Source organism: Carettochelys insculpta, chromosome 1 (assembly GCF_033958435.1).
Source record: "Carettochelys insculpta isolate YL-2023 chromosome 1, ASM3395843v1, whole genome shotgun sequence".
Classification (NCBI taxonomy): domain Eukaryota; kingdom Metazoa; phylum Chordata; order Testudines; family Carettochelyidae; genus Carettochelys; species Carettochelys insculpta.
In genome coordinates this window covers 272,431,609-272,453,041 of record NC_134137.1, presented here as the reverse complement: position 1 = coordinate 272,453,041, position 21,433 = coordinate 272,431,609, and the positions used below count along the sequence as shown (strand labels likewise).

The 21,433-nt window shown below is 44.3% G+C and overlaps 1 protein-coding gene across 2 annotated transcripts in view; it reads left to right on the top strand.

The window, feature by feature from the left end:
* The window catches only part of NUP37 (nucleoporin 37), a 46,704-nt gene extending 25,740 nt beyond the window's left edge, over nucleotides 1-20,964 (top strand). For both annotated transcript variants that reach the window (XM_075007653.1, XM_075007663.1), the window contains exons 6-10: nucleotides 12,043-12,133; nucleotides 14,461-14,642; nucleotides 17,398-17,448; nucleotides 18,031-18,124; nucleotides 19,449-20,964. In XM_075007653.1, coding sequence (XP_074863754.1) covers nucleotides 12,043-12,133; nucleotides 14,461-14,642; nucleotides 17,398-17,448; nucleotides 18,031-18,124; nucleotides 19,449-19,562 — 532 coding nt within the window. In that variant the 3' untranslated portion in view covers nucleotides 19,563-20,964. The remainder of the gene's footprint in view (nucleotides 1-12,042; nucleotides 12,134-14,460; nucleotides 14,643-17,397; nucleotides 17,449-18,030; nucleotides 18,125-19,448) is intronic.
* The last annotated feature ends 469 nt before the right edge of the window (nucleotides 20,965-21,433 follow it).

The window sequence follows — 21,433 nt, the reverse complement described above, 5'->3', positions numbered from 1 at the left end:
AGGGGGCATGGCGTCAGGTCTCAGGACTCTCACAGGAGGTGCATCAGTCCATACAGGGCCTCCCCTTTGAGGGCCCCTCTCTATTTTCAGAAAAAACTGACAAGAGGCTTCATAGTATGAAGGACTGACGGACCACCCTACGCTTGCTGAATCTCTATACACTGGCGACCCAGAGAAGACACTTTACCCCAAGGCCCCAGTTCAGACAGTTCCAACAACAGCGGGATGGGAACAGGAGAAGGGGCCACCTTAATAGGAGACATCAAGGCCACCAGACACAGGACCAGAGCCACCAAAAACCGCCACCAGTGTCTAAACACCAGTTTTGATGGGGCAGTCAGGAGTGACACACCAGCCACCCCCACAGTTCCAGCTCAGTATTTATTTTCATCCCACCTATCCCCATTCTACCATGCATGGTGCAGCATAACCTCGTACCAATAGGTCCTTTGCACAGTGGAAAAGGGATATGCTATCCAATTTTCTTTCTACCCCCCTTTCCACCCCCTTCCCTATTCCTGTTCTCAGGCAGTTGGGGCTCTCCTACAAAAGCGGGCTATAGAGGAAGTTCCCCAGGAGTTCCAGGGCAGGGGTTTTATTCCCGTTATATTTTAATTATGAAAGCAAAAGGGGGATTATGGCCAATCTTGGATCTGTGAAACTTGAACAAATTTGTGAAAAAGATAACGTTTCGTATGATATCCCTGGCCATAATTATCCCAATGCTGGAACGAGGGGACTGGTTTGCCGCTCTCAACTTACAGGACGCATATTTCCACATAGCAATCTATCCACCTCACAGGAGGTTCCTCTGGTTTGTGCTAGGGAAGGACCATTACCAGTTCACAGTCCTTCAGTTCAGACTCTCCTCGGCCCCGAGAGTTTTACCAAATGTATGTCAGTAGTGGTGGCCTTCCTACGCAGGCAGGGGGTGCACCTCTTCCCCTGCTTAGACAACTGGCTAATCTGAGCTGGGTCGCAGAGACAGGTGGCGAGACATGTCCAGCTGATAAAAGAGATGTTCGACACATTAGGCCTCCTCGTGAACGAGGCAAAGTCCGTGCTAACCCCAACTCAGGTCATGGAGTTTGTGGGCTCCTGACTAGATGCAGAGCAAGCCAGGGCCTTTCTGCCCCAGAGCAGGGTCCAAGCCATGGCATCTTGCATCCAAGGCCTGACCAGGTTCCCAACCACAACAGCCAGGGGATTCCTTAGACTGTTGGACCACATGGTGGCATGCACTTTCGTAGTCCAGCGTGCCAGGTTACGAATGCACCCTTTCCAGCTGTGGCTTGCCTCAGTATGGAGACCTGTCAGGGACAATATACACAAGTTAGTGACAGTCTCCCCAAGAGTGTTAACAGCATACACTGGTGGCTAGAGGCCCTTTCAGTCTGCATGGGAGTGCCCTTCAATGCCCCGCAACCTTCTCTCTCCCTGGTCATAGACGCCTCGGGTCTGGGCTGGGGAGCACACTTGGGGGACCAACAGACTTAGGCCCTGTGGAGCAAGACCAATGCTCAGCTCCACATAAACGTGCGGGAGCTCAGAGCAGTTCGGGTGGCATGCGAAGTGTTTCAGAGTAACCTGAAGGGGCAGTGTGTCGCAGTCAGCACAGAGAATACTACAGCAGTGTAATATATAAACAAACAAGGGGATGCACGCTCATCCCCCCTGTGTCTCAAGAGCCTCGCGCTCTGGGACTTTTGCATCCAGCACCACATTCTCCTGAGGGCGTTCTGCCTGCCTGGAGCTCACAACTCCCTAGCGGACCGTCTCAGCGGGTCCTTCATGGACCACAAGTGGTCACTACACACAGAAGTACTGAGTTCAGTTTTCCAGAAGTGGGGACGTCACCAGGTAGACTTCATCGCCACTCATCTCAACGCAAAGTGAAGGACGTTCTGCTCCTACCAGAACTGAAGCCCAGGCTCTTGGGCAGATGCCTTCAGCATTCATTGGTCGGGACCGCTGTTGTACGCCATTCCACCGATACTGCTCATCCACCAAACACTGCTGAAAATTCGGTCAGACCAAGCATCAGTTATCCTGGTGGCCCCAGCTTGAGCTGGGCAACACTGGTACTCGACCCTCTTGGAGATATCCACTTGTGACCCAGAGGTGCTTCCGCTACGCCCGGATCTGCTGACACAGGAGGAGGGGAGAGTGCGGCACCCCAGTCTCCAGACACTGCATCTCACAACATGGAGGCTCCATGGCTGAGACCAGTCGAGCTGGCCTGCTCCGAACCTGTCAGGGAAGTATTGCTGAACAGCAGGAAACCCTCCACAAGGGTAATATATGTAGCCGACTGGAAAAGGTTTACCAGGTGGACCACGCAAAAGGGGTTGTCCCTGGGGGAGGCCCCAGTGCCTTGTATCCTAGACTACTTGCTGGCCCTAAGCCAGACAGGGCTGTCACCATCCTCCCGGAAAGTGCACTTGGCAGCCATTTTGGCGTTTAACCCAGGGTCCAGAATATCATTGGTCTTCTCAGACCCGGTGGTAAAAAAGTTCATGAAGGGAATGGAAAAGGTCAAACCGCAGGTTCGGCCCCCCTGCCAACATGGGACCTAAATTTGGTTTTGTCTAAGCTTATGGCTCCCCCATTTGAACCCTTTGCCTCCTGTTCTATGTTGTTCCTTACCTACAAGGCAGCATTCCTGGTGGCCATTACCTCAGCCAGAAGGGTGTCAGAGCTCAGGGCCCTGATGGTGGACCCACTTTATACGGTGTTCCACAAAGATAAGGTCAGGCTGAGACCCTACCAGGCATTTCTGCCTAAGGTGGTCTCCCCCTTCCACATTAACCAAGACATCACCTTACCGGTGTTTTATCCAAAGCCCCAGGCCTCCCCTAGGGAGCAGAGCTTACATACTTTGGATGTCTGGAGGGCACTGGCCTTTTATACGGACAGGACCAAATCCTTCTGGAAGTCGCAGCAGTTGTTTGTTGCAGTGGCAGACAGGATGAAGGGGCACCCAGTCTCCTCTCAGCGGATCTCCTCCTGGATAGTGGCCTGTATCAGAGAGTGCTACAAGCTGGCAGGGGTTCCCCCTCCCCCGATCAGGGCACAGGCATTCTCTGCAATGTACTTGGCCAAGGTCCCTATCCATTTGCATGGCTGCCAGTTGGTCCTCCATTCACACGTTCTCAGCACATTACGCAGTAATGCAGCACACACAGGAAGATGCTGCGGTGGGCAGGGCTATGCTTCACTCCTTCTGGGGCTCCGACCCTGCCTCCTAGGCATTGGCTTTCATTCACCCAAATTGGGAGGCACATGAGCAATCACTCTAAGGAGAAGAGACAGTTACCTGTTCTGTAACTGGTGTTCTTCGAGATGTGTTGCTCATGTCCATTGCAAAACCCTCCCGCCTTCCCCTCTGTCAGAGTAGCTGGCAAGAAGGAACTGAGCGCGGGGTGGGGTGGGCAGTGCATATATGGGCAGCCATACGGGTGCCACTCCGGGGGGGGCGATGCGCTGACCCTAGGGCTACCAGCTAGGGCAAAAAGCTTCCGGCAACTGGTCATGTGCCCGGCGCACACCCAAATTGGAATGGACATGAGCAACACATCTCGAAGAACACCAGTTACAGAACAAGTAACTGTCTTTTTTCACTGCCATGCAGCTCATCCAGATAGGGGTCCTTTTCAAAAGGGCCCCGCCAACTTCAAAATCAGCAGATAGGAATAAGGGGATTTCGAAGTTAGCAGGGTCCTTTTGAAAAGGACTCCTGTCTGGACGAGCCGTGTGGCAGTGAAAAGTGGCAGTTTTGAAGTGCCGCAGCCGCCAACATGCTAATGAGGCACTGAATATGCATTTCAGTACCTCATTCGTATTCTTCGATCTAGCTATTAACATGGCCATTTTGAAGTTTTTACCAAGTGTAGACGCAGCCAAGATGGCTACGTCTACACGTGAAGCCTACATCGAAATAGCTTATTTCGATGTAGCAACATCGAAGAGTAACGTCTACACATCCTCCAGGGCTGGCAATGTCGATGTTCAACTTCGACGTTGCGCGGCACCACATCGAAATAGGCGGTGCGAGGGAACGTCTACATGCCAAAGTAGCACACATCGAAATAAGGGTGCCAGGCACAGCTGCAGACAGGGTCACAGGGCGGACTCAACAGCAAGCCGCTCCCTTAAAGGGCCCCTCCCAGACACAGTTGCACTAAACAACACAAAATACACAGAGCTGACAACTGGTTGCAGACCCTGTGCCTGCAGCATGGATCCCCAGCTGCCGCAGCAGCAGCCAGAAGCCCTGGGCTAAGGGCTGCTGCCCACGGTGACCATAGAGCCCCGCAGGGGCTGGAGAGAGAGCGTCTCTCAACCCCTCAGCTGATGGTCGCCATGGCGGACCCCGCTATTTCGAAGTTGCGGGACGCGAAACGACTACACGGTCCCTACTTCGACGTTGAACGTCGAAGTAGAGTGCTATTCCTATCCCCTCATGGGGTTAGCGACTTCGACATCTCGCCGCCTAACGTCGAAGTTAACTTCGAAATAGCGCCCGACGCGTGTAGCTGTGACGGGCGCTATTTCGAAGTTAGTGCCGCTACTTCGAAGTAGCGTGCACGTGTAGACACGGCTTATATGACCTCTCAGTCCTTTGGCCTAGATCTGTATTGGCCCCTCCCTTTGGAAATGAGCATGCAAACCTGGTTGATTGAACATGCAAATGAGGCACTAATTTGCATATTCACCGTATCATTTGCATAATGACAGCCACTTGCCCTTCCAGAAGAGCTGTTTTCGAAACGCAAAACAGCTGCGTAGAGAGGGTTCCTTGGAAAGGAAGTCTTACTTTTGAAAGCTCCCTTCCTGATGAAAAAAAGATCCGGAATGGTGTTTTCAAAAGCGGGGCTTCCTTTTGAAGGAACCCCATCCACACAGTTGTTTTGCATTTCGAAAGCAGCTCTTCTAGAACGGCAAGTGGCTGTCATGATACAACCAAGGCACTGGATGTGCAAATTATCACCTCATTTGCATTTTCCATTCTCTGCGTTTACATGCCCCTTTTGAAAAGGAGGGGCCAGTGTAGATGCAGCCTTGAGGTGTAGACAAGTCAGAGCTATATAGAAGCTCAAAAGCTAGTGTGTCTCATCAGCACAAGGTTACCCTACCCACTTTGGCTACGTCTACATTAGATGCATCTGTCAACAGAAGTGCCTGTTGGGCTGGATTTCCCTACAAAACTTCTCTTGATAGATCATGTCTGTACATAAAAGCAGACTGATCTGCCAATCTCCTGTGTTGGCAGAAAGCAGCCACACACTCCAGCTGCTTTGTCAGCAGAACCAGCCCCGGCAGACAGGGTTGCATGGACCTCCATCCGGGCTCTCCCTTAAAGTCCCCACTTCCTCCTGATTGGCATTCCTTGCCCCTGCCAAGGCTTTCCTACCTGCTTGAGGGAACTGTTGCAGGGCTCCCTAACTGTATGTGAGAGACCCAGTTCTTTCCTGACCGCAAGCATGCTAGAGCAGCCCCTGGGCTTGACCTGGACCAATGACCAGCTGCTGCATCCTGATGACTGTCTTCCACCCCATCTTGGGGGATGAGGCTGCCAGCTGGCCTGTGGAGCGCACCACGGTGACCCAGTGTCCCATCTGCCCTCTCCCCCTCTGGTGCTCAGGCAGGTCTGGAGGTACCCCCCCAGCTCTGACTGGTGGGACCAATTGGCCATGGGGCAATGGGACAACCAGCATTTGCTCCAGAATTTCTGTATGAATGGAGACCTTCGTGCTCTGCACATGGCTTGCCGCCATCCTCCAACAACAGAATACCTGGTACGGTCCACCCTCCCTCTGAGAAGTGGGTGGACATCGCCCTATGGCTACCACTCCATGGGCAACCAGTTTGGTGTTGGGAAGTCCTCTGTTGGGGCCGTACTAATGCGGGTAAGACACTCCCCAGGCCAGAGGCCCTACACAGTGGGGAGCAGTGGGATCCCACCCAAGATGGAGCCACGGGATGGGGTGGGGGACCATGGTGCCCCACCATCTAGCAGCCCTGCTGCTGGGTGGGGGTGGCCTTCCATGGGGGCTCCCAGAAAGCTTGTCAGTGAAGAGTACAGGAGGCGTAGGGGTGTTCTACCCTGGTCTCTCGTGTGTGCCTGGTCTCCTCCCTTTGCAGGTAGTGTGGGCCATTAACACTCTCCTACTCTGGAGGCTCATGCACATCACTGACCTGGATACGATCATGTCAGGCTTCAACGCCCTTGGCTTCTCCATTTGTTTTAAGGCAAGAGATGGGACCCACATTACCATCTGGGCCCCAGACCACAGCGCAGCATGGTAGATCAATTGGAAGGGTTATTACTCCGTTGTGCTATAGGCCCTGGTGGACCACCGTGGATAGTTCCTGGGCGTTTCCTTAGGTGGCTGGCCCAGAGCCACGATGCCAGGGTGTTCTAGCACTCTGGCCTATGCCAGAGGATGGGGGTGGGCATCTACGTCCCCCACAAGGAGGACGTGGACATGCCTTTTTGCATGATGGGGAATGCAGCCTACCCACTCATGCCCTGGCTCCCACTGTGGCTGGCGTGGCTCTGTGTCATAGGGGCAGTGGCTGTTCATGCCCATGATCTCCGCCGCTCTTCCCAGTCCTGCACGTAGCCCTGTTCCTTCACTTTGGCCCACACCTGCTACAGGGTGTGAGCGGGTGGCCTTGTGCCACCCAGGCTGCGGCAAGATAAGCATGCCCCATAGTGTTCCAGCGTTTGGCCATGGAGTTGAGGGGTATGGCCTCCTCACCCCAGAGGGCCAGGAAGTCCTGGAGCTCTGGCCTGGACAAAGAGTGGGCCTGCTTCTTTGGCCCCCAGGATGGGTCCTGGGGACCCTTGGGCACATTCCACAAGGAGCCAGAGTGTCTTGAGTGGACTCTACCATTGTCCTGTGTCCCAGGGTGTGGCTGCAAGAGCGTGGGGGGTCTGCTGCTCGCAAACTCTCAGCTTCCTGGCATGGAGTTTCTGGGGATCCCTGCACCTTTAAAAGCATCTGGAGGCAGAGAGAGCACAGAGCTGTTACTGCGGTGGAGGGGTCAACTCCCATGTGCAGCTGGCCGGTGCCATGGAGGACCCCTCTGTCGACAAAAGAGCTCCTGGAGGGTCTACATGGCTTTTTTGTCAACAGAAACTGTTGAGGAAGACATTTTTACTCATCTTGGAGAGGCAGAACACTGTGCATGGAAGTGCTGAGTTTTGTAGACAGACTGTTAAGCCTTTCATACTAAATGAGATGGTTCCTATTGTTATGCAGAAAAGAAATGGGCAGAAGAGATGCCATATTGTTCTCCTAAAGGACTCGTGGAAGATATGTGCCTAATGCTACCATTACAACATAAAATACACCAAATACAAATAGAGCACTTTGCTGTTTACAGAGCAAGAGACAGAGCTTAAATTTGTCTCCACACCTAATAACCTCATTCACAGCTGGGAAGAAGACATGATGGCATGCTCCCTTAGCCAAAATGATTCACCATCCTCAGTAAAATTGTAATTTTTTCTCACACAGTAAATACACATGAAGAGTGTTGATTTGACTTGGAATATCTACAAGGCACAAATTCTGGCAGTGGAAGAAAGTATCGTGCATCTCTAAATTACCTAATCAAGTAGATATTAAATTTTTTAAAACACTTGTTAGTTTTTTAAATAAAGACGCTGATCCGTCAGGATTGGAAACTCTATGATTTCTACAGGGAAAACAAATATTTGATCTTCTGGGGTTTGGCATAGGAAGCTAACACCGTTCACTAAATGTATTTACTTTTCTTTGTATGTGTTTTGTCTAGAGTTATGATGTATTATTTGAGAGTGTGTTGAAATCTCTTAAATTTAAAATGTTGGATACCCTGGAAGTCAGTGAAAGTTTCCCTAGAATGAGCAATGTAAGATGAGTAAGTACTCAACTCCAAAGATTTTATATAGCATTTTCCTTAAAACCTTATGAACTCTTATTTTATAGACATATGCATATGTAAAGAATATACATACCCATGCAGTTAGAACTTACAGTTTTAATCAGTGTATTTTTACATTCGATGTCACCCCCATATAATTGAGTTATTGAATTTGAAGAAAAAGAGCTTTTGCAGGGGCAGGAGCTTTAGAGATCACCTCATATTGTGAAAGTGTCATCCATCGTGGAGTAAAAATTCAGAGTTGTGAACAATTTGGGAATGGGTTTGTGCATAACTCTGAAATGTTTGTAATGCTGAACAAAATATTATGGTGGTTGTTTCAAAAGTTTACAACTGAGCATTGACTTAATACAGCTTTGAAACTTTACTCTGCAGAAAAATGATGCTGCTTTCCCTTTATTTTTTAGTAGGTTATGTTTAACACTGTACTGTGTGGCTATATCTACACTACAGTGATCTTTTGAAAGAAGTCCTTCCAGAAGATCTCTTCCAAAAGAACTGCTTTCAAAAGTATGGGTCCACACAGAAAAAAACAGCTCAAAGAGTGATCTGCTCTTTAAAAAAAGAAAGTGTCCACACAGACCCCTTTCTTTCAAAAGAATGGGCCAGGGATTGAAAAATCAGGTACCATGAAGACTGCTCCTTTGAAAAAAAGGGCATGCGGAACATCTACACACGTTTTCTTTCAAAAGGAGCCACTCTTCCTGAAACAGAAGTGGAAGATCACTTTTAAAAGGAGCACCATGTTCTTTCAATTTAATTTCGAAAGAAAACTTTTTGTGTGTAGACGCTCCACTGGATGTTTGAAAGAGCCCTTTCTTTCGAAAAATATTTTGAAGGAATTTGCTAGTGTAGATGCAACCTGTTTGCTTTTTTATTTTTGCTGCTGCCGGGTCTTACCAAATTCATAGTCATGAAAAATGTGTCACAAGAAATGAAACCTAGTCTGCCCCTGTGAAATCTGCACTTTTACTATACAGATTTCATGGAGGAGACAAGATTTTACAGCATTTCTCAAACTGGGGGGGGGCTGCCCAAAAGGGAGTTATACTGGTGTCATATGGTTATTTTAGGGAGATTGTGAATGATATTGCTGCCCTTACTACTGCACTGCTATCAGAGCCAGGGATGCCGGGATGGGCAGGAGAGCAGCAGCTGTTGGCTGAGAACCCAGCTCTCAAAGCAGCACCCTACCACCAGCAGTGGAAAATTAAGGAAGGCAATACCATACCATTCCACCCTTAATTCTGCACTGCTGCCTGCATAGCTGTGCATCTAGAGTGTGGTGGCTGCCAACTGATGGCACAGCTTTGCAGGCAGCAGCATATAAGTAAGAGTGCCAATACCATACCATGCCATTTGTACTCGTGTGCTGCTGTTGGTAATGGCTGTGCTTCAGAGCTGAGCTCCAAGCCAGTAGCCATGACTCTCCAGCTGCCCAACTCTGAAGGGAGCATCACTGCCTGTAGTAGCACGGAAGGAAAGGTAGCAGCACCACAAACTCCCTCCCTACAGTAATCTTGTGACACTCCCACATGTGCACGCACATACACACGCACATATACACACACATACAATTCCTTTCTGGATCAGGACGCCTACAATTACAATACCATGGAATTTCAGATTTAAATAGATAAAATCACAAAACTTATTTTTAAAATCGCATGATTGTGAAATTGACCACAGAGGGCTATGAATATGGTAGGTCCCTACTGTTTAAATACTTCCATTTCCAAATAAGGTACCTAGTTGACTAATCAGTTCATAATTCAGAGGATCAACTATGTAGCAATACACTGTTATTGCAGAGTATCTCTGAAATTATGGTTTGTGGAATGTGAAAGTCAAGTAGGTCACTGATGATGAGATAACATTTTTTTTTTCATTTTCATCCCTTCGTTAATTGTGGAGGGAGAATGTTTGTTTGTTTGAATGTAGGAAGAGAAATTAATAAGGTACTACTTTTGTGTCTCCTAAAAATTCTATTTTGACAACTGGGTCTGACCCACTGAAGTATTCAGCTCTCATAACTCCCTTCAACTAGAGCAGAAAGTCAATTTTAAGGCATGTAGCTAGATTTTACAATGTGACTGTCTTACTGCGAATACCATTAGGTTGAACTTAAGACCGACGTTCTTGCATCAACCATCTGATGCGGCATAACGCCAAGTTCAAATTTTAAAGGTTGGATTAATGCTAGTTTGGAAACAGCGTTTCTTTAAACTGATTTTATTGGCCTTCAGAGGTATCCCACAATGCCCAGAATGTGTACGTTCTGTCCACTTTCATCTCCCCTGCTCTGCAGGAAGTAGGAAACAGGAAGCCCGGCATTTTGAATTAATTTCTCTATGATTAGCTTGGCGATCACATCTAGCTGTGAAAGAGAGCCCTAGTACAGAGTTATCAGGAGAGCCAGGGTCTCAGTTTGGCTGGCAGGCTAGCCCCCCGCTCCACCGCACTACATGGCAGCTTGGCTGTTGGAACCAGACAGTGAGTGACACATCCTACCTTGTGTAAAGTGAAGGCTTCCTCCCTGCACAGAATTTAGCAGAATTTAGGAAAGTCTAAGAAACTTCTTTCCTGTGCTTCACAATTGTACAGGGCAGCCTCACTCCCCCACAGGAGCCATGCAGCTGGCATGCCATCTCCCACCACATCACATGGTTAGCTCCTGCCACACCATACCACATGCTGGTTGTGCAGTCCAGACCATGCCTCCAGACTGCAGCACATCCTGGCCTGCACGGGGTTAAGACTTGTGCGCTTCACGTTTTCCAGAGGCTCACCAAGCATTGCGGGGAGATAGCTGACCCCTGTGAGGCTACACATGCCAGGAGGGTGGCTCCCCAGGCGGGAAATATATTTGAGAGTGGGTGCCGGGGGATGGCTTCCCCTGCAGCAAAGATTTTCAGGGTATGGCTGGCCCCCTTGAGGCAACATGTGCTGGGGGGTGACAAATAAGAAACTAGGTGACTGTGCCATGTCAACAGGACCGTTTTGTTGGGGAGTTGGCCCCCAGCCCTGTGTATTTTCAGGGCTCTCCCCCATCCCCCCCGCTCTACCTAGGCACACTGCTCCAGTACTCTCCCTTCCCAAAGTGTGTGGCTCAGGGGAGCCACAGTCTCAGCAATGGCCTGTTTGCTGCATTTTACCAGGGGAAAACTGAGGTACCTGTTGACCTGATTCCCTCCCTACCTTTGAGTATGTGGTCTGGTTTTAACCCACTGTTATCATGGATTTGTGGGATTGAAGATTTCCTGCCTTATGAAAGGTGTTCTTTCACCTGGGGAACAGAGATAACTGTTGACATGGCACAGTCAGCTACATGTTCCCAGAGCATATTTTTGGAGAGTGCTTCAGCTTCTGAAGCCCACCACCTGCTTGGCTTCATTTCCCTGGGGATTCCCTACTTTCCTTCTCTGTGAATAATATTAAGTCTTTCCCTATTCACATGGATCCAGATTCTTCCAGTGTCTGGTGTTCTTTCACTGAGGGGAAAAACGAGTTGAGCAACCTATTGACGTGGTTCAGTCATGGTTTTCTTTCCCCTTGGAGTCACTACTTTTCCTTCTTTCCTTCTGAAAATTGGCCATTTACTTTCAGTGCGTGGAGAATGAGGGCAATGCACTATGGGAAGCTGACATCACACACCCACAACCACTTGCAGGGCATTTCTTTCCCATGGAGCACCAGCAAAAAAAAAAGAGAATGCATTGGGGCTGAGGTAACTGTGGGAGGTTTCCACAATGCACTGCTGCAAGATTTGAACTTTGACAGTTTAGTGGGTACATGGTAAGTCAACTTTATGGGGAGGTGCAGCTACTGAACTTCAACTTTATAAAGCCCAATGTTACAAGGTGAAGGTTAATAAATTTGACTTTATTTCATAGTGTAGATGTAGCCTTAGGAGAGATCTGTAGGTATTTAACACCTCTCAATATCATGCCTTCTAATGGATATTTTTGTGTTCAGAGGACAGAGTATAGATATCAGACCTTATTTGTTTCTGGTCTCCTCTCTGGTTAACAGTTGTCAGTGGTTAAGGCTGGAAATTAATGTTTTTTGCAAACAGCAGTAAATACTTTTCTTTCCCTTTTTTTATAGGGTTTGGGATTTGGAAGGAAATCAAAAGGCTCATTTTGTTCTACGTTCTCCTGGAATGAGTGTGTGCTGGCATCCTGAGGAGGCTTTTAAGGTTGTGCTTTTTAAAAGTTTATTTTTCTTAAAACGGTATGTAAATGTGTGTTGCTTTTCTAAACTATAAAATTTTGAAGTTATAATGTGATTGGAATTCATTGTAGTAGCACAGTCTGTATTCTTCATCAGCAGATTCTGTAATTTCATTGGTAGTCCTTCAAGTAGTGTCCTTATGTGTGCTCCACTGTAGGTATGTCTGCATCCCTGCACAGCTGCTGATCTGAGAACTTTGGTAGCAGTCTCTGTGTGGGCCCCTAGAAACTTCCTAAAAATAGATGCCCAAGCTGTGCACTGCCTCCTCATGACATCCTTTCGTCTCAAGACTCTTCCCCATGTTTGCTCTTCTCTGCCCCCTCCTCCCCAGGGTTGGTTGCACTTATAGCTAGTAAAATGTGATAGGGCCATGGTTCCATGGCATCCCCTGTTCCAGCACCTCTCTTGTCTGTTTAGCCCATACATGCACTACTCCCTGCCTGCTGCAAGGGTATCTAGGTGAGCTCTCCTGAGTTCCTTCTCCAGTAGCACCTGTCTAAAGATGGAGGTGGAGCTATCCATTCCTGGATTGTTAATTCTCTTAGAATTGCTACTTTTAGCTTCTTTTTAAGCTTTTTTACTTTATTTGCTTCATCTACATTTTATTTTGGCTATTGCTTAAAAAAAAGAGGGCTTTGTCTTCTGCTTACCCTTGCTTGGGGGCCCCCACTGGTCAAAAGTGTGCCCAGCTCCACAGATTTCAAAAATAGGTTCAGCTGTAGTGAATCTATCTCAGCAATTGATGGATCATCACAGTGCTTTCACTGCCTAGGAGAGAGAAACAATTCATTGCACTTACTGCAACCCTCCCCTATGAAAGGAGGTGAGCCCAGGTAGATGTCTGCACATAGGTAGTGTAAAGCCTCCAAGAAAAGGATATAATCTAATGATACTTTCTGTTGTGGCAGCAAAGAAGGGTCCTGTGGCACCTTATAGACTAACAGAAAAGTTTCGAGCATGAGCTTTCGTGAGCACAGACTCACTTCATCAGATGCAGCATCTGATGAAGTGAGTCTGTGCTCACGAAAGCTCATGCTCGAAACTTTTCTGTTAGTCTATAAGGTGCCACAGGACCCTTCGTTGCTGTTACAGGTCCAGACTAACACGGCTACCCCTCTGATACTTTCTGTTGTGGTTGACTTTTTGTCGTAGCATAGACTAAATTACATCAAATTTTAATTTATGTTGATTTCTCTTCATACCTTCCACATCTGTGAAGAGGTTCAGCTGTTATTTATCTGAAGTCTTTCTTTAGTGTTGCATAAAATCTACCAAGCGGCCATCACCACATTCTGTTCTCCATGGAAAGGTTTCTAAGTATTAGCTCATGCTGCAACTTCCAGATTCATCAAAGAGTATCAAATCTATTCCTAAATGTGAGGGAGCACATGCCAACTTGGGAGATGAACTTAGTTCTTAATTCTCTTATGAAATTTCCCTTTGAGCCACTAGCTACTCATATCGGAGGGGTAGCCATGTTAGTCTGGATCTGTAACAGCAACGAAGGGTCCTGTGGCACCTTATAGACTAACAGAAAAGTTTCGAGCATGATCTTTTGTGAGCACAGACTCACTTCGTCAGCTGCTGGTCTTGGAAATCTGCTGGGCCAGGTATAAATAAGCCAGGGCAAGGGTGGGGATAACAACGTTAGCTCAGTCAGCAAGGGTGAGGTTTACTACCAGCAGTTGATCTGGAGGTGTGAACACCAAGGGAGGGGAAGCTGCTTTTGTATTTAGCCAGCCATTCACAGTCTTTGTTTAAGCCTGCTATCCCCACCCTTGCTCTGTCTTATTTATACCTGGCCCTGCAGATTTCCAAGACCAGTATCTGATGAAGTGAGTCTGTGCTCACGAAAGCTCATGCTCAAAACTTTACTGTTAGTCTATAAGGTGCCACAGGACCCTTCGTTGCTTGCTACTCATAGGCTTTTAAACTTTCCATAGAAATTATGTTTCTAGTGGCAATTGTTTCTGCTCAGAGAGTTTGTAAATTAGAGGCTTTGATAGCTGACCTGCTTTATACTGTCTTCAGGATAAAGGTATACCTCAGATTACCTCAATGCGTCCTACCCAAATTTGTTTCTGACTTCCCCATCATTTATGAGTCTATTCATGAGCTGATTTTCCACCATAAGCCCTATCAAAGTAAGCCCCAAAAAGCAGGGTGTCACACCTTCCGTTCCTATTAAGATTTTGGTTTGTTGTGCAGTAATAAAGATTTAAATTGTGGCCCGTTATGAAGAATGCAGTTTACAAAGTTTGAGCATATTCTATGTTTTGCTTTCTTTTGCAGTTGATGGTAGCGGAGAAGAATGGAACAATACGATTCTATGATCTTATTACTCAGCAGGCCATACTCTCTCTTAGATCAGAACAAATACCACTGATGTCAGCACATTGGTGTTTAAGAAATACCCTTAAAATTGGAGCAGTTGCAGGAAATGATTGGTTAATCTGGGATATTACGCGTTCCAGGTATCACTGTCAACCTGAGAAGACTTTCCCACTCTATCTCTTTCATTTGCATGACTAGGGATGATATTTTGATGTTTTACTTAGGTACACAGAGCTTCATTTAAGTTATAGCCAATGCATAAGGCCCCAGTTTGGCAAAGCTCTTAAGCACGTGCTTAGATGCTTTCTTTGCTAAATGGGGATGAAGTAGGGCTTTGTTGTCTAGCATTTCCATAACAAACAGTCCCACTCCCTTCCGCAGGGAATTTATGACTTTACCATTATCATTCAAAAACAAGTACCCATAACAAAACCTTTTTAAGTAGTGTATGATGCTGTATTTCTCTCATTTCAGCTAAATTGCTATTATAGTTGAAATGCTGGGGGGATGGAATTTACACTAATGTCGTTAGATAACTTGATGAAGAAAACAGGGGCTTTAGGAAGAATTGAGAGGGTTTCCTGAGGACTGCCTCCCTCCCATCCCGCCGCTATCACCACTTTTTTCACTCCCTATTCCTCAGTGGTTTCCCTTTCTTTCCTTCCTCTTCCCAACAGAGACTCAGTATCTGGCTTACCCATTCTTTAAATTGATGACAGCATGACCTAAACTGGGCTTGTCTGATCTCAAGAATGATGTAAGCCTCCCCTCTGCAGCCATCCAGTCCATTCACCTCTTATGCCATTTTACTATGGTGTTAGAATTGTAGTGACTTCTGATGATTGTACCAAAAGCGAAGTTCTTTTTACACAATTAAAATTATGAACATCTAAAATAAAGAGAAAACATGTTTAAAATTTAGACTATGACAGTACCTTTTGAACTTTTACTTAAAGATTGAATTTTATGAGGCAAAATGTGCCAGCCTTATTAAGGAGGGTGAATGTTTATCTGGATAAGCATATTTATTGACTTAATTGAGACTGTTTGTGGAAGTAAGATCCTTATCAGTTAAACAGAACTACTTTAAGATTACAAAATTAAACATATGAATTCATCTTTGCAAAATCAGGTCCAAGTAGTATTGTTCAAAATCCGGCTCTACCTCTGACTTTTCTGTTGGCACCTCTTTCAAGTGACAGGCATACACGTAAACTTCTAAGAGTGAACAACCATAAGTTGCCCCTTTTTTAGAATGAATCACTGGTCTTGTTCATCCATTAGGTTATCTCACCAGAACCAACAAGTCTTTGGGTCCTGCTGTCAACTTCTCCAGGAGTTGTAACTGGCCAGCAAACTCAGCTCCTTCAAAATATTGTTTGTTAATCCACAGAAATATGACAAGCAGGGAGAAAAGGGTTAAATTAATAAATGCCTAACTGCATATTGTCTTGCACCAAATGTAACACTTGCTTCACACAAGATGGTAGACTTTGTGTTCTCTCCCCCCATTTCCCACCCCCATTCTCCTGGGTATCATGGCTTTTCTTCAGATCCTCAGTTGCCCCAGAGGCTCAGCTTTTATACAGAGAACTTGAAAGTGGTTAGGAGCTCCCATTTCAGCTCATGTGGTCACCTTAGTCTCAATTGATTTTTTTTTTTTTAAGACAGGTTAGATTTTTTTTCGCCTAATAGTGTCACTACAGGGCGTAATGATGTCCCCTTGTGAATGCCAGCATTCTTTTACACCCTTTAATAAACCGTCCTCTCCTTCCATGACCAACAATGCCCTGTGTATTCTGGAGGGAGAAAATTATCCAGTTAAAGGAGAACATGCAGAAATGGTGACAGTGGAGCAGAATTAAACTTGCAGTGCATGGTCTGTTGCACATGGTAATTGTGGTAATGGGAAGCTCTTATGTGTGGAGGTATGGGGATGTGTACTCCCAGGTGGTTGAACTTTTCACTTAGTGACTCTTCTAGTTTTATATTGGGCATGACATACATGTAACAACCCAAACTGCTTCACAGCATTGTTTTTTATATGTTAATCATATTGGCTGAGTCTACATGAAGGGGTATTGCCAGCAGATTCATGCTAATATGAAGTCTTGCAATTGCAAATGGCCACTCATTAGCATACTCACACAGCTAATTGGCATAGCCACATGAGATCTTGCTGCCAACAGAAGCTTCTACTGTCAGTAAACAGGCCATGTAGATGAGACTCTGCCGGCAAAAACCCCCTCTGTCACCAGCCCCTTATGCCTGAATTTTTTCAAGCATAAGGGGCTGCCAACAGAGGGGAGGGTTTGCCAGCAGAGGCATGTCTACACGGCCTGTTTACTGCCAGTAGGAGGTTCTGCTGGCAACAAGATCTTGTGCAACTATGAGTATGCTAATGAGTAACCGTTCGCTATTGTGAGACTGCTCATTACCATGAAGCTGCCCGAAGTACCCCTCCATGTAGACCCAGCCATTGAGCCCTCTTCTAGGTTGTAGGTACTAATATGTCTTTAATAGAAAACTAGGATTTTTTTTTTTTAATTTATGTGACAAACTACAACTACCATCAACAAAACAAGCTCTGTAAAGCCTGAAGAAAATTGTTAAATTATTTTTGATGGCTTTTGTATTTTCTATCTTTTTCCCCTTCCTTCTCTTCCAAATGTAATACTTTAACCTCTCAAGACTCACATGTGGGAAATCAATATGAGATACGGCGTGATTGTCAGAAGAATTTTTGTCAACAGATGTTTTCCCATCCCACAACTTGACCTTCACACTTTTTTAAATGATCTGTACTTTTTGTCCTTGTGCTCTGAAGTAAAGTGTATCATTTCCTATAGTACTGTGGGAGGGATGCTTACTTGGAATGTCTTTTATTTTTTATAGCTATCCTCAAGATAAAAGACCTGTCCATGTGGATCGAGCCAAATTGTTCAGGTATAGTGGTAGAGGGCAGGTTATAGTAAGTGAATTTGGAAAAAAAATATATTAGGATCCTATTAATTTTTAAAATCTCTTTTTAGCAAGTATTGTTTATTGTTTGCAGTAATGCCTAAAGTGCGATGCATCTTGTAATACAGCAGTACAACAAAGTGAAAAAATGTGACCATTTATTTATTGCTAAACGGCTGGGCTCTGCACAAGTGCGTGTGTCTACCTACACTTACACAGCTCTGGGGCTGGGGTCCTATTTCCTTCTCATGTTTGTGTCCTTTCCATTAATAGCTTTTATATGGCTACATCCTGCAAGGTTATAATAAGATTATAAAGGGAGTTGAGAAAGACTGCAGCTTGTCAGGATGGGGTCCTTAATGTATAACACATTCATTAATTGGTTTTGAAGTCATGTAGATAAAATTGAATTGGAAGTGTCTCAAAAGTAAAACATCTCTGTACGTGTATTTCTTGGGTTTTAGTAGAATTTATGATGGTTTCAGACAATATTTAACTGCAGACAAAAATAATTTGCTCATTATGTTCTACCATGTGTATTTTAAAGTGCCTTTAATTTATTCATAGGTGGTCCAAAGTGAATGAAAACTTGTTTGCAACCACTGGATATCCAGGAAAGATGACTAGTCAGCTTCAAGTTCATCATTTAGGACACCCTCAGGTAAAGTTATAAATTTTACATTTTGTGTTGGATCTCTCTAAATCCATGTATAAACATCTATACCTTTAAAAGTTGATCAAGATCATATAGAAATTATAACTACTGTTATCCTTTTTTCCATGCCAGAGTTACTAAAATCTTAGAATACTGTCAGCTCTGGATTTAATGCTTTTTCCACCTTTTTAGTTTAATTATAATAGGGCTAAATCAGAAGGATTCTGATATTTTATTTTGTTTAAAATAAGTTTGTTTAAAATTCTTCGTGTTCTGAACATGAATAGAAATAAAATGTATATAAGGTATAAGGAGGGAATTTCTTTTTTGTCTTTTTCATTAACATATGGCATTCTCCTCTACAAGTATCACCAACAGAATCATCCGTAGTTGTATTAAAGGCTCAAGAATGAATTAGACAATCATAGTTTATGAATACAATCAGGTGATTGTGGTAGCTTTTGTCACACACATTCTCTCCCTCTCTCTCAGACTGATTAATAAGTTGAGGCTTGAGAAATAATACCCCAAGATAGCGTATTGAGAATGATGGTAGGAGAAGAATAAGTCATGCCTTTTGAAGAACTAAGCAAGGATCATCAGTCAAATCAAGTGGGCTTATGCCACTTATTACTTTTGTACAATTGCAAGAGGAATGCAATTTGATCTTTCATCTTTGTTCTTTCCATCATTTGTCTGTTTCCACATGCAAGCATTCCAACTGTTCAGAATATTAGAAAATAAGAATTGTATTTGCTTTATTAAGGCAACTTGAATCATTCCACTTTTGAGTTCTATCTTGCAGAATGCAAATAAAAACTAAATAACCTATAAGAAATCCTACAATATTTTGTAATTCAAATGTACTCCAATTAAATTCTATAATAGCACACAGGAAAGACAGTTTTATATTAGGCAGATTTTCATTGTCTTTGACACAAAAAGCACATTGTTTTCAAGCATACTAATTGTAACACTGAATAAAAACAGATTTTACCAAAGTAATTGGGAAATGATATGGTGACAGCCTTTATAGATAGACTGGAGTCTTTGCAGAGTATCATCATTTTGAGAACATTTTGTAGTATCTCTTAGTTTAACACTGTGTACAATAGCTGGAATAGAAATAGATAGCAGGCAATGAAAATTTAATTTAAATCCTTTTTTTTTTTTTTTTAAATGGTGGGTTTTTTGCAAAAGCCTTATGTTTTAGTTGTCTGTGGAATTTGTGATGTGTATTTTAGCTCTGGACTTGTAAATATCAGTATGATATATATATATATATATATATATATATATAAGAAAAAGTCCTTTTATTTTTGTTTTGTAGCCCATTCTCATTGGTTCCGCAGCTGTAGGATCTGGTTTGACCTGGCATCAGACGCTTCCATTATGTGCAGTTGGTGGAGATCATAAACTTTTCTTTTGGGTGACAGAAATGTAAAATGTCTGCTCTGATTACCGAATTCTCAATTATTGTCCCTTTTTGTAGCAAAAATGAAGAAATCTACTCATTCTTGCATATTGTTTATTGGAACAATAATAAAATGATGAAAATAAAATTAAACTTAAATCTCTTGCTTCTTTTAAAATGATCATTATCACAGTATTTGTTAGGACAGATGGTGTGTCTTTCATAATAAAACAGAAGTATCTTTTTCACAATATTTGTTCTTGGCATGTTTTTAAACAACCTTCTTTAGACCATTTAATTGACAATCTCAGCTAGAAGAGCATTATGTCTAGAAGAATATGGGTTGATCAATATGAGCAGCATTAATAAAGTTCTTTATAGTGCTCTGTATTGCCCCTGCAACCCACAAGACTGGCTCTATTCAATGCTAATCTTTAGCTGTCATGAGCAACAATTTTCTAAAAAGGTAAATAATGTTATCTGTTGTTAGGAAATATTGTCAGTGTTATTAAGTTACAGTTGTGAGCATGTTTGCAAAGTATGCTTGGGATGGATAATATTGAACTGGATAATCATAATTACAATCAGAGAACAGGTCTGCTATACCAAATGGCACCCAGGAGAGGACCATCTTCAGTTCCCCACTTCATCTGTTAAACTGGTGAAAACCTTATTTGTATTAGATTTGTGTTGAAAACAGACAGGCTTTTGGTCTCCCTAATACTATGTTCCACCGTCTATGTTCCATCAAACATTACATAGTAAGCATGGAAAAAGAAGTAATATTTCTTGTACACTCTTGCATAGGTAGGGGTTCAGTAGATATCTCTGGCATCTCATTAAATATGTCCTTTTGTCAATCATGCACTCTTCAAGTCTGAAACCACAAGTACCCTTTCACAACTATATATTAAAGCAAGGTTCATAATATGTCAGATGGGCTTTCTCCATTCACTTCAGTTTGTTCTTATATCTCAGTGACTAACTGGCAAGGCCACACCCCTTGTATACCCATAAGAGCATAGCTGACAGCATTCGAGGAGGGTTTGGTGTGCATGTAGTTCTCAAAGTCTGGAGGGTTCCATGAGACTGTAAAAAGTCCCTGAACCTTGCAAGGGGCTAGTGAAAAATGAATCCATATATGGAATATCTGAAACATTTTACTTCAAAATTCTGCTTTCTCTTTTGTCACTAACTGCCACAGCAACATCCCAAGACCAGCCCCAGCCAAGGCCACCTCAAATCCAGCTCAAAGAGGAATCATTTTTCACTTTTTACAGCAACATCAAAGCTATTTCCCCACAGCTATGAGGAATCTGGAAAATTGACTACTTTGCACTGCAGTAATGAAGGTGAAGAGATTAACAATTATTCTGACCACTGTTCAAATAGAAGTGTTTGACACTTTATATTAGATCGGGGTATGAAAAGTGTGGAGACAGGCCTCTTGTGGGGGTGAAATTTCATAAGAGGGGTACAGCACGACTGGCTGCTGGGTCTCAGGCTCATCCATCTAATTTAAAATGTTGAAATACATTCTTATTTTTATGTATGTGTATTTACATGTATATACCAATTAATAAAGTTTTTACATTATACATTCTTATTTCTTATACATGCCAAAAGGGTTTCCTTCATTTGAACATAACTGAAATTTTCATCGGTCTGGATTACATTAGATGGTTATGGGGGACCCTGCTAATCGCAGGGACAAAAAGTGAGGCCTGAGGTAGAAAGTTTGCTCACTCCTGTATAAGGTAATAGCCCCACTTGCTTTGCTTTTCTACGTTTAAACAGTTGTTCTCTTAGTTAGGAAGCCTGACCTAGTAAAAATTGGCATGAAGTTTACCATAATTGAGTTCTTCTTGTTGTACAGCAGGCATGTCAAACGCAAAGCCTAC